Source organism: Pseudophryne corroboree, chromosome 1, assembly GCF_028390025.1.
Source record: "Pseudophryne corroboree isolate aPseCor3 chromosome 1, aPseCor3.hap2, whole genome shotgun sequence".
Classification (NCBI taxonomy): Eukaryota; Metazoa; Chordata; class Amphibia; order Anura; family Myobatrachidae; genus Pseudophryne; species Pseudophryne corroboree.
Window position 1 is genome coordinate 1,077,030,376 of NC_086444.1, and position 12,126 is coordinate 1,077,042,501.

The following is a 12,126-nucleotide window of genomic DNA, read 5'->3' on the forward strand; positions in this document are numbered from 1 at the left end:
TCGCGGCTGTTGGCAGTGGCCGCCAGACAGTCATGAGTTACGGATCAGCTGCCTGGCAGCGCCACTGCCTGCTATTCAAAAGAAGGGGACGCTCTGTTGACGCAATCACGGATTGCTGGCTGTCAGCTAATGAAAAACTGCCACTTGGCAGCTTCTCATTGGCTAGCGGTCCACGAGCCGTAATTGGCTCTGACGCCGGTCCAGCTTTCAGAGATTGACTGACAGCTGCTTTTGCTGCTTCCAACTTCTGCTTCCAACAGTGGAGCTGGGACCTGAAGCATTTACTTGTTGGTGGACAGGCGGAGGCGGAACTGGTTCGGCCCACTTTAACCCCTGCTCAAGAGTCACAATCAGTGTGCATACAGAGCAGTCTCAGTTTTCATTTACGGACAACTTTTTTTTTAAGTGAATGTGCTTTTGTGTCCTGATTTTGCCTAACATACTAGAATGCAGGTTCTTGAGATGTTTCTGCAGTATGTTACCCCTGTGTACAGGTTCTATGTAAACTTACGGGCCTTATGAAATAATGGAACACAGTGGCCCTGTAGGCAAGCTAAACTTTCCTGGTTTTCGAAGGCAGGAAAATTCAGACAGCAGGGAAATGTATGCATCAGTCGCTTGATCTTGTCACGTAATAGTTTAAATAGGCAACTAAAAAGAAAAAAGAAAATGAAAACAGGCTTTGTATACTCTTCTGCATGGTCCATAGGTCAGCCCACTTGTATACATTTTATAGGGGGTTATTCAGGTTGGATTGCAGATTCTGCTAAAAAGAAAGTAACCTTGCCCGCATCATGGCGAGCAAAGCGAGTTACGCAAGGGGACGCAGTGCACTAATTGGGGTTCCTGGTCATGTTATGCAAAAAACGACACCAAAAGAGTTTTTAAAAATAAAATAAAGTAATGTCGACCATTTTAACGTATCAACCTTTTTACTATGTCAATGTCGACCAATAGTGGTTGACCTATTGACTGTTGAACTAATCCATGTCGACCCATTGATCCATAACCAGCTGGTCAGTCAGAGTTACTCTGCGTTGGGTTGGTTACACAATATGCTGTGGTTCTGATAGAAAAAGCTCTGTGTTTTTGTTTTTTTCCAGTTTTGCGGAACGGGGCCTGGGAGATCGTACACTGGGAAAAGGTAGGTTTCTTTTTATGCATGTTTAACGAATCAGAGTACAGGAAAAATATTTTTATAATGAGGTCATTGTATTTATGGCATGTTACATATTTAGTGTTGGAAAGAACAAAAGTTGTGGATGTGTGTGTTGTAAAAGGCAGTGTTGGATGAGGAACACAAATCTGTTGTTGCCAGACCACGCTTTCCTTTGGAGAACGTCAAAAGCTACAGTGTGAAGGCTGAATAGAAGGGAGAAGCATTGGGGATAATTGTAAACATTCAGTGTTCTATTGCAGTCAGTTTGTATGACTTTTATTACACTCAGCAGATTCTCCCTGTGTGTATGCTGGCATTTGGCAAATTGTTTTGAATCAGAATCTTTTAAGAGGCTGAAAAAAAAAAAGGCCACCGCAAATAAGAAAGAAATATCTGGAAGTCATTACTCATGTCGGTATTGGTAGCTACTTTCATTTATGGCATCCGACCACAAATTGGTGGTGAAGTCTTGGAGTGTCTTTAGTGAATTATATCCTTCTGTAGCATAAGCAATATCAAGTGAGGAATAGAATTATAGGTCTTTCTATCTTCAAGATGAAATCTAAGTTTAAGGTTTAAACCTTTTCTCTATCGTCCTAAGTGGATGCTGGGGTTCCTGAAAGGACCATGGGGAATAGCGGCTCCGCAGGAGACAGGGCACAAAAAAGTAAAGCTTTACTAGGTCAGGTGGTGTGCACTGGCTCCTCCCCCTATGACCCTCCTCCAGACTCCAGTTAGATTTTGTGCCCGAACGAGAAGGGTGCAATCTAGGTGGCTCTCCTAAAGAGCTGCTTAGAGAAAGTTTAGTTTAGGTTTTTTTTCTTTACAGTGAGTCCTGCTGGCAACAGGATCACTGCAACGTGGGACTTAGGGGGAAAGTAGTAAACTCACCTGCATGCAGAGTGGATTTGCTGCTTGGCTACTGGACACCATTAGCTCCAGAGGGATCGAACACAGGCCCAGCCGTGGAGTCCGGTCCCGGAGCCGCGCCGCCGACCCCCTTGCAGATGCTGAAGCGTGAAGAGGTCCGGAAACCGGCGGCTGAAGACTCCTCAGTCTTCATAAGGTAGCGCACAGCACTGCAGCTGTGCGCCATTTTCCTCTCAGCACACTTCACTGGGCAGTCACTGAGGGTGCAGAGCGCTGGGGGGGGGCGCTCTGAGAGGCAAATATAAACCTTATACAAGGCTAAAAATACCTCACATATAGCCCATAGGGGCTATATGGAGATATTTAACCCCTGCCTGACTGGAAAAATAGCGGGAGAAGAACCCGCCGAAAAAGGGGCGGGGCCTATCTCCTCAGCACACGGCGCCATTTTCTGTCACAGCTCCGCTGGTCAGAACGGCTCCCAGGTCTCTCCCCTGCACTGCACTACAGAAACAGGGTAAAACAGAGAGGGGGGGCACATTAATGGCTATATATATATATATTAAAGCAGCTATAAGGGAGCACTTAATATAAGGATATCCCTTGTTTATATAGCGCTTTGTGGTGTGTGCTGGCAGACTCTCCCTCTGTCTCCCCAAAAGGGCTAGTGGGTCCTGTCTTCATTAGAGCATTCCCTGTGAGTTTGCGGTGTGTGTCGGTACGTGGTGTCGACATGTATGAGGACGATATTGGTGGAGGCGGAGCAATTGCCAAATATGCAGATGTCACCCCCCAGGGGGTCGACACCAGAATGGATGCCTTTATTTGTGGAATTACGTGATGGTTTATCTTCCCTTAAACAGTCAGTTGAGGACATGAGGCGGCCGGACAATCAATTAATGCCTGTCCAGGCGCCTCAAACACCGTCAGGGGCTGTAAAACGCCCTTTGCCTCAGTCGGTCGACACAGACCCAGACACGGGCACTGATTCCAGTGACGACGGTAGAAATTCAAACGTATTTTCCAGTAGGGCCACACGTTATATGATTTTGGCAATGAAGGAGACGTTACATTTAGCTGATACTACAGATACCGTAAAACAGGGTATTATGTATGGTGTGAAAAAACTACAAACAGTTTTTCCTGAATCAGAAGAATTAAATGACGTGTGTGATGAAGCGTGGGTTGCTCCTGATAAAAAGTTGATAATTTCAAAAAAGTTATTGGCATTATACCCTTTCCCGCCAGAGGTTAGGGCGCGCTGGGAAACACCCCCTAAGGTGGACAAGGCGCTCACACGCTTATCCAAACAAGTGGCGTTACCCTCTCCTGAGACGGCCGCACTTAAGGATCCATCAGATAGAAAGATGGAAGTTATTCAAAAGAATATATACACACATGCAGGTGTTATACTACGACCAGCTATAGCAACTGCCTGGATGTGCAGTGCTGGAGTAGTTTGGTCAGAATCCCTGATTGAAAATATTGATACCCTAGATAGGGACAATGTTTTACTGTCGTTAGAACAAATAAAGGATGCATTTATCTATATGCGTGATGCACAGAGGGATATTTGCACACTGGCATCTCGGGTGAGTGCTATGTCCATTTCAGCCAGAAGAGCCTTATGGACACGACAGTGGACAGGCGATGCGGATTCAAAACGTCACATGGAGGTTTTGCCGTATAAAGGGGAGGAGTTATTTGGAGTTGGTCTATCAGACTTGGTGGCCACGGCTACTGCCGGGAAATCCACTTTTTTACCTCAAGTCACTCCCCAACAGAGAAAGGCACCGACCTTTCAACCGCAGCCTTTTCGCTCCTACAAAAATAAGAGAGCAAAGGGCTTGTCGTACCTGCCACGAGGCAGAGGAAGAGGGAAGAGACACCAACAGGCAGCTCCTTCCCAGGAACAGAAGCCCTCCCCGGCTCCTGCAAAAACCTCAGCATGACGCTGGGGCCTCTCAAGCGGACTCGGGGACAGTGGGGGGCCGTCTCAAAAATTACAGCGCGCAGTGGGCTCACTCGCAGGTAGACCCCTGGATCCTGCAGATAATATCTCAGGGGTACAGGTTGGAATTAGAGACGGATCCTCCTCATCGTTTCCTGAAGTCTGCCTTACCAACCGTCTCTTCCGAAAGGGAGAGGGTGTTGGAAGCCATTCACAAGCTGTACGCTCAGCAGGTGATAGTCAAAGTACCCCTATTACAACAAGGAAAGGGGTATTATTCCACTCTATTTGTGGTACCGAAGCCGGATGGCTCGGTAAGGCCTATTCTAAATCTGAAGTCCTTGAACCTCTACATAAAAAAGTTCAAGTTCAAGATGGAGTCACTCAGAGCAGTGATAGCGAACCTGGAAGAAGGGGACTTTATGGTATCCTTGGACATCAAGGATGCGTATCTACACGTTCCGATTTACCCCGCACACCAGGGGTACCTCAGGTTCATTGTTCAAAACTGTCACTATCAGTTTCAGACGCTGCCGTTCGGATTGTCCACGGCGCCTCGGGTCTTTACCAAGGTAATGGCCGAGATGATGATTCTTCTTCGAAGAAAAGGCGTATTAGTTATCCCATACTTGGACGATCTCCTAATAAGGGCAAGGTCCAGAGAACAGCTGGAGACAGCTTTAGCACTATCTCAAGAGGTGCTAAGATAACACGGGTGGATTCTGAATATTCCAAAATCCCATTTAATCCCGACAACTCGTCTGCTGTTCCTAGGAATGATTCTGGACACGGTTCAGAAAAAGGTTTTCCTTCCAGAGGAAAAAGCCAAGGAGTTATCCGATCTGGTCAGGAACCTCCTAAAACCAGGAAAAGTGTCAGTACATCAATGCACAAGAGTCCTGGGAAAAATGGTGGCTTCTTACGAAGCAATTCCATTCGGCAGATTCCATGCAAGAATATTCCAAAGGGATCTGTTGGACAAATGGTCAGGGTCGCATCTGCAGATGCACCTGCGAATAACCCTGTCACCAAAGACAAGGGTGTCACTTCTGTGGTGGTTGCAGAAGGCTCACCTATTAGAAGGCCGCAGATTCGGCATTCAGGATTGGATCCTGGTGACCACGGACGCCAGCCTGAGAGGCTGGGGAGCAGTCACACAAGGAAGAAACTTCCAGGGAGTATGGACGAGTCTGGAAAAGTCTCTTCACATAAACATTCTGGAACTAAGAGCAATCTACAATGCTCTAAGCCAGGCGGAACTTCTCCTGCAAGGAAAGCCGGTGTTGATTCAGTCGGACAACATCACGGCTGTCGCCCATGTAAACAGGCAGGGCGGCACAAGAAGCAGGAGTGCAATGGCAGAAGCTGCCAAGATTCTTCGCTGGGCGGAGAATCACGTGATAGCACTGTCAGCAGTGTTCATCCCGGGCGTGGACAACTGGGAAGCAGACTTCCTCAGCAGACACGATCTTCATCCGGGAGAGTGGGGTCTACATCCAGAAGTCTTCAACATGTTAATAGACCGTTGGGAAAGACCAATTGTAGACATGATGGCGTCTCGCCTCAACAAGAAACTGGACAAATATTGCGCCAGGTCAAGAGATCCACAGGCAATAGCTGTGGACGCACTGGTAACTCCTTGGGTGTACCAGTCAGTGTATGTGTTTCCTCCTCTGCCGCTCATACCAAAGGTATTGAAGATCATACGGCAAAGAAGAGTAAGGACAATACTAGTGGTTCCGGATTGGCCGAGAAGGACTTGGTATCCGGAACTTCAAGAGATGCTCACGGACGAACCGTGGCCTCTACCTCTGAGAAGGGACCTGCTACAGCAGGGTCCCTGTCTTTTTCAAGACTTACCGCGGCTGCGTTTGACGGCATGGCGGTTGAACGCCAGATCCTAAAAGGGAAAGGCATTCCAGAAGAAGTCATTCCTACCTTGATTAAGGCACGGAAGGAAGTCACCGTGAAACATTATCACCGCATTTGGCGAAAATATGTAGCGTGGTGCGAGGATCGGAGGGTTCCGACGGAGGAATTCCAACTGGGTCGTTTCCTACATTTCCTGCAATCAGGATTATCTATGGGTCTCAAATTGGGATCCATTAAGGTTCAAATTTCGGCCCTGTCAATATTCTTCCAAAAAGAATTGGCCTCTGTCCCTGAGGTCCAGACTTTTGTCAAGGGAGTACTGCATATACAGCCTCCTGTGGTGCCTCCGGTGGCACCGTGGGATCTAAATGTAGTTTTAGATTTCCTCAAATCCCATTGGTTTGAACCATTGAAAAAGGTGGATTTGAAATATCTCACATTGAAAGTGACTATGTTACTAGCCCTGGCCTCTGCCAGGAGAGTATCTGAATTGGCGGCTTTATCTTATAAAAGTCCTTATCTAATCTTCCATTCGGATAGGGCAGAACTGCGGACTCGTCCGCATTTTCTCCCTAAAGTGGTATCAGCATTTCATCTGAACCAACCTATTGTGGTGCCTGCGGCCACTAGCGACTTGGAGGACTCCAAGTTGTTGGACGTTGTCAGAGCCTTAAAAATATACATTGCAAGGACGGCTGGAGTCAGAAAATCTGACTCGCTGTTTATATTGTATGCACCCAACAAGTTGGGCGCACCTGCTTCTAAGCAGTCGATTGCTCGTTGGATTTGTAACACAATTCAACTTGCACATTCTGTGGCAGGCCTGCCACAGCCTAAAACTGTAAAAGCCCACTCCACAAGGAAGGTGGGCTCATCTTGGGCGGCTGCCCGAGGGGTCTCGGCATTACAACTCTGCCGAGCAGCTACGTGGTCGGGGGAGAACACGTTTGTAAAATTTTACAAATTTGATACCCTGGCAAAGGAGGACCTGGAGTTCTCTCATTCGGTGCTGCAGAGTCATCCGCACTCTCCCGCCCGTTTGGGAGCTTTGGTATAATCCCCATGGTCCTTTCAGGAACCCCAGCATCCACTTAGGACGATAGAGAAAATAAGAATTTACTTACCGATAATTCTATTTCTCGGAGTCCGTAGTGGATGCTGGGCGCCCATCCCAAGTGCGGATTATCTGCAATACTTGTACATAGTTATTGTTAACTAATTCGGGTTATTGTTAAGGAGCCATCTTTAAGAGGCCCTTTCTGTTGTCATACTGTTAACTGGGTTTAGATCACAAGTTGTACGGTGTGATTGGTGTGGCTGGTATGAGTCTTACCCGGGATTCAAAATGCCTCCCTTATTGTGTATGCTCGTCCGGGCACAGTACCTAACTGGAGTCTGGAGGAGGGTCATAGGGGGAGGAGCCAGTGCACACCACCTGACCTAGTAAAGCTTTACTTTTTTGTGCCCTGTCTCCTGCGGAGCCGCTATTCCCCATGGTCCTTTCAGGAACCCCAGCATCCACTACGGACTCCGAGAAATAGAATTATCGGTAAGTAAATTCTTATTTTTTGCTGCACTGTAGAGTTTATGCCCAAAAAGACAACCAATCCCAATTAATACCTGATAGGGATCTACTGTTTGAGATGGGAATTTATGGTAAATCCGTTTGGATGGTGCTTGTGTTTGACCATTTTATGCTGATTTAAAATGCAAGTGTTGCTTTTAAGGACATGGCCCTTTGTCATTAACTTAGAGAATCCATATGTTTTCATATTTGGCCATATGCATGTTTGGTGAGGTCATTCATCATGTCGACAGTGATGAAATATCGACATGATTAGAGTCTCAACAGTATATCACAGGTGGTCTAGCAGTGATTTACCCAGTACTTACAGTATTGCTAGCCTCTAAGCCTCCCTCTAGGGCAGGCCTGGCCAACCTGTGGCTCTCCAGCTGTTGTAAAACTACAAGTCCCATCATGCTTTGCCACAGTTTTTCTATTAGGGAATGCTAAAACTCTGGCAGGGCATGCTGGGATGTGTAGTTTCACAACATCTGGAGAGACACAGGTTGACCAGTCCTGCTCTAGGGCCTAACTATCCTGTATCCTCACCCTAAACCTCCCTCTATTTTATTTATTTATTACCTGTTATTTCTATAGCGCGCACATATTCCACAGTGCTTTACAGAGAATATTTGGCCATTCACATCAGTCCCATCCCCAGTGGAGCTTACAATCTATATGGTTTTGTTAGTAGACAATTAACCTACCAGTATATTTTTAGATTGTGGAAGGAAACTGGAGTACCCGGAGGAAACCCACGCAAGTACAAGAGAATATACAAACTCCACATTCCTACAGAATGTCTACATGTCACTTGTTGACATTCTGCAGATGCTGGCATGTTCAGTGTCTACATACTGCAGATGCTGGCATGTTCAATGTCTACATTCTGCAGGTGCTGGCATGTTCAATAACTACATTCTGAAGATGCTGGCATGTTCAGTGTCTACATTCTGCAGATGCTGGCATGTTCAATGTCTACATTCTGCAGATGCTGGCATATTCAATGTCTACATTCTGCAGATCACATATAGTATAGCACAGTGGTAAGCTCGGCGCTGGATTGTGAATCTAATGTAATGTATCACCTTCTACACAACAATCTAAATCTGTGCGGGCTTTAGTGATGGACTCCCAAGGATTTCCTAGTGCACTTCATATGGTCAATCGAAAACACACTTACAATAGAACCCCCTTGGTTCGTGCATGTAAAAGTATCTTTCTTGGCAGCGGGATCTCTCTTCTATCTACCTTTGATAAAGCTGCCAACTGACAGTGAAACGCGTTAGTGAAGCCAGCCTCTGACCAGGACATTGCCATATCAACGTTGGGATCATCCACGGCGGTTCTTACATTTCGGACCATTCCAGAATCCATCTTTGTGGACTATTAATAAAGGGGAGAACCACCATTCAAAAATGCGTAGGACAGGACTTTATTCAACCTCGCTAGGTGGGATGCCCGACTCACGAACCACTTGGAACCTGGTAACTATTCAGTAAATATGAGATGTCCCTGAATTGATTGTTTGCCTTGAAGCACGTTGGAGTTTTCCATCTACTCACCTTTCAAGGATTTATCTGGCTGATTCTAATTACACAGGATCAGTATCCTGTGGTCATGAGACTGGCACTGAGGCTTTATCAGTTGTGATATTTTTAATGTTTTATTTATTATGTATTATCTTGATTAAATTGTATATTCACTTTTAATTGGCACCTGGTTAGCGCTGTTTTTTATATTGTTTTTCTCTCTTCTATCTACCACTTGATCATGTTGACCACAATGCTGGCAGTCCAACACCCTCCGTGTCTTGTGGATATCCTCCCTTAATCAGTATTTCCTTTCCTTATATGCAAAGTTGAAAACGGAGGTTGTATTTAAAACAAGTAATTTATTTTAAAACATAACAATACCCAACATGGGTTATTCCTAAATAAAAAGTAGCAGTATGTCGGCGGCGATACGCACGTACCCTCTCCTGGAGGAGGCTGTAATTATTGAGAACACACATACACACACTTCAGTTTTCAAGTCGTTACTATAGAATAATAGTGTAGTATATATAAAAATAAAGTGTCTGCAAGGATCTTTTATGTAACGGACACTGATATCTAAAAATCTGTCATAGGATTTTATGTGTGGGATGGTGACGGATTAAAATAATTTTTGTATAATGATGGAGATCAGGGAGCATAAACTTGACATAGACCTTGCACTTTACTTCTTTTACAATGGCAGCACAGTCAGATATGCTGGAAAATAGAAGTCACATAATCCCAATTTCTCTTACGTCCTAGAAGATGCTGGGGACTCCAAAAGGACCATGGGGTATAGACGGGACCCGCAGGAGCTTTGGGCACACTGAAAAGACTTTGACTGGGTGTGAACTGGCTCCTCCCTCTATGCCCCTCCTCCAGACCTCAGTTAGACTTTGTGCCCAGGAGTGACTGGTCACATACTAGGGGAGCTCTACTGAGTTTCTCTAGAAAAGACTTTTGTTAGGTTTTTTATTTTCAGGGAGACCTGCTGGCTACAGGCTCCCTGCATCGAGGGACTGAGGGGAGAGAAGTCAGACCTACTTCTACTTAGTTAAGGGCTCTGCTTCTTTGGCTACTGGACACCATTAGCTCCAGAGGGTTCGATCACTTGGTTCGCCTAGCTGCTTGTTCCCGGAGCCGCACCGTCACCCCCCTCACAGAAGCCAGAAGAAAGAAGCCGGGTGAGTATGTGAAGATCCGAAGACATCAGACGGCAGAAGACTTCAGTAACTAGGTAGCAGCGCAGCGGTAGCGCTGCACTCCATGCTCCCACACACTTCACCAACGGCACTTGCGGGTGCAGGGCGCTGGGGGGGGGGGGGGGGGGGGCGCCCTGTGCAGCATGTTACTGGGGTCTTTAAGGGGCTGGCAGACAGGCATTTTCGGTGCCCGGGCACAGTTTTCCATACCCCCGCCAGCATACAAGTTTGAATTTTTGGGGGACTGAAGCGCGCCGGGAAGGGGCGGGGCTTAGCCGCACAGCTCACCAGCACCATTTTTTCTCATCCACAGCCGCTGCATGAGACGCTGGCCCGGGACCTCCAGGCTCCATTCACGTAAAAAGGGAGCAAATGGGGGGGCACAGATATTTGGTGCTTATATATTTATTAAGAGCCGCTCTATTGTCATATATTCGTTTGGTGTGATATATGGGCGCTGGGGTGTGAGCTGGCATACTCCCTCTGTGTTTTCTCTCTCCGGGCTTCCTTGTGGGTCTGTCCCCTAGCTGAGGCAGTGTGTGTGGGTGTGTCGGCGCTACGTGTCGGCATGTCTGAGGCTGAGTGTTACTCCCCGGAGGGGGTTGCTGGGGGCACAGAAACGGGGCTGGAGATGGCTCTGTCGGCACAGCCGACACCTGATTTGGTTACCATGTTAAGTGCACTTAATGCAAATGTGGCCTCATTGTCTAAGAGGCTGGATAAATCTGAGTCTCAGACACAAGTGTGGAGGAAATCCATGGAGGATGCTTTGACTCAGGTGCAGGCCCCGTCAGGGTCACAAAAGCGTTCCTTTACCCAGATGGTGGATACGGATACCGACACGGATTCTGATTCCGATGTCGACTTCAATGAGGCTACTTTACACCCAAGGGTAGTTAAGAGTATTCAGTACATGATTGTGGCTATTAAGGATGTTTTGCGTATCTCTGACAAACCTGCGGTGCAGGAAAACAAGAATTTGTTTATTTAAGGGGAAAAGGCTTGAGGTGAAATTTCCCCCCTCTCATGAAATGAATGCTCTTTGTGAAAAGGCTTGGGAGTCACCGGACAAGAGGTGGCAGATTCCCAAGAGAATTTTCATGGCGTATCCTTTCCCCTCTGATGACAGGGAGAAATGGGAGTCGTCTCCGAATGTCGACAAGGCTCTATCCCGCTTGTCTAAGAAGGTGGCACTTCCGTCCCCTGACACGGCAGCTCTCAAGGATCCGGCGGATCGCAAGCTGGAGACGGCTTTGAAGGCCATTTTCGTTAATACGGGTGCATCACTCAGACCTGCTGTGGCGTCGGTATGGGTGAGTAGTGCTATTGCTAAATGGGCTGATTATTTAGCTTCTGATATGGATACCCTTGATAAAGATAATATTCTTTTGACTCTTGGTTATATCAAGGATGCTGCAGATTACCTGAAGGATGCGGCGAGGGATGTTGGTCTCTTGGGATCAAGAGCCAATGCCATGGCGATCTCGGCCAGGAGGGCGCTGTGGATCCATCAATGGAATGCTGATGCCGACTCCAAGAAAAATATGGAAGCTCTTCCCTTCAAAGGTAGTGTCTTGTTTGGTGACGGCCTAGCGGACCTGGTGTCTACCGCGACTGCGGGTAAGTCGTCTTTTCTTCCTTATGTTCCCACACAACAGAAAAAGGCACCCCATCAGCAGATGCAGTCCTTTCGACCCAATAAATACAAGCGAGGAAAAGGCTCGTACTTCCTCGCTTCAAAGGGTAGAGGAAGGGGAAGAAAGTCGCCTGCAGTATCAGGCGCCCAGGACCAAAAGTCCTCCCCCGCCTCTGCCAAGTCCACCGCATGACGCTGGGGCTCCCCTGGGGGAGTCCGGACCGGTGGGGGGCCGTCTCCGGATCTTCAGTCTTGTCTGGGTTCAATCAGGAATGGATCCTTGGGTCCTAGACATAGTGTCTCAGGGATAAAGGCTGGAGTTTCAGGAAATGCC

The 12,126-nt window shown here is 47.2% G+C and overlaps 1 protein-coding gene across 9 annotated transcripts in view; it reads left to right on the forward strand.

The window, feature by feature from the left end:
* The window catches only part of ATP8A1 (ATPase phospholipid transporting 8A1), a 613,161-nt gene that overhangs the window by 206,828 nt on the left and 394,207 nt on the right, over window positions 1-12,126 (forward strand). For all 9 annotated transcript variants that reach the window (XM_063920998.1, XM_063921003.1, XM_063920996.1 and 6 more), the window contains one exon: window positions 1,104-1,144. In XM_063920998.1, coding sequence (XP_063777068.1) covers window positions 1,104-1,144 — 41 coding nt within the window. The remainder of the gene's footprint in view (window positions 1-1,103; window positions 1,145-12,126) is intronic.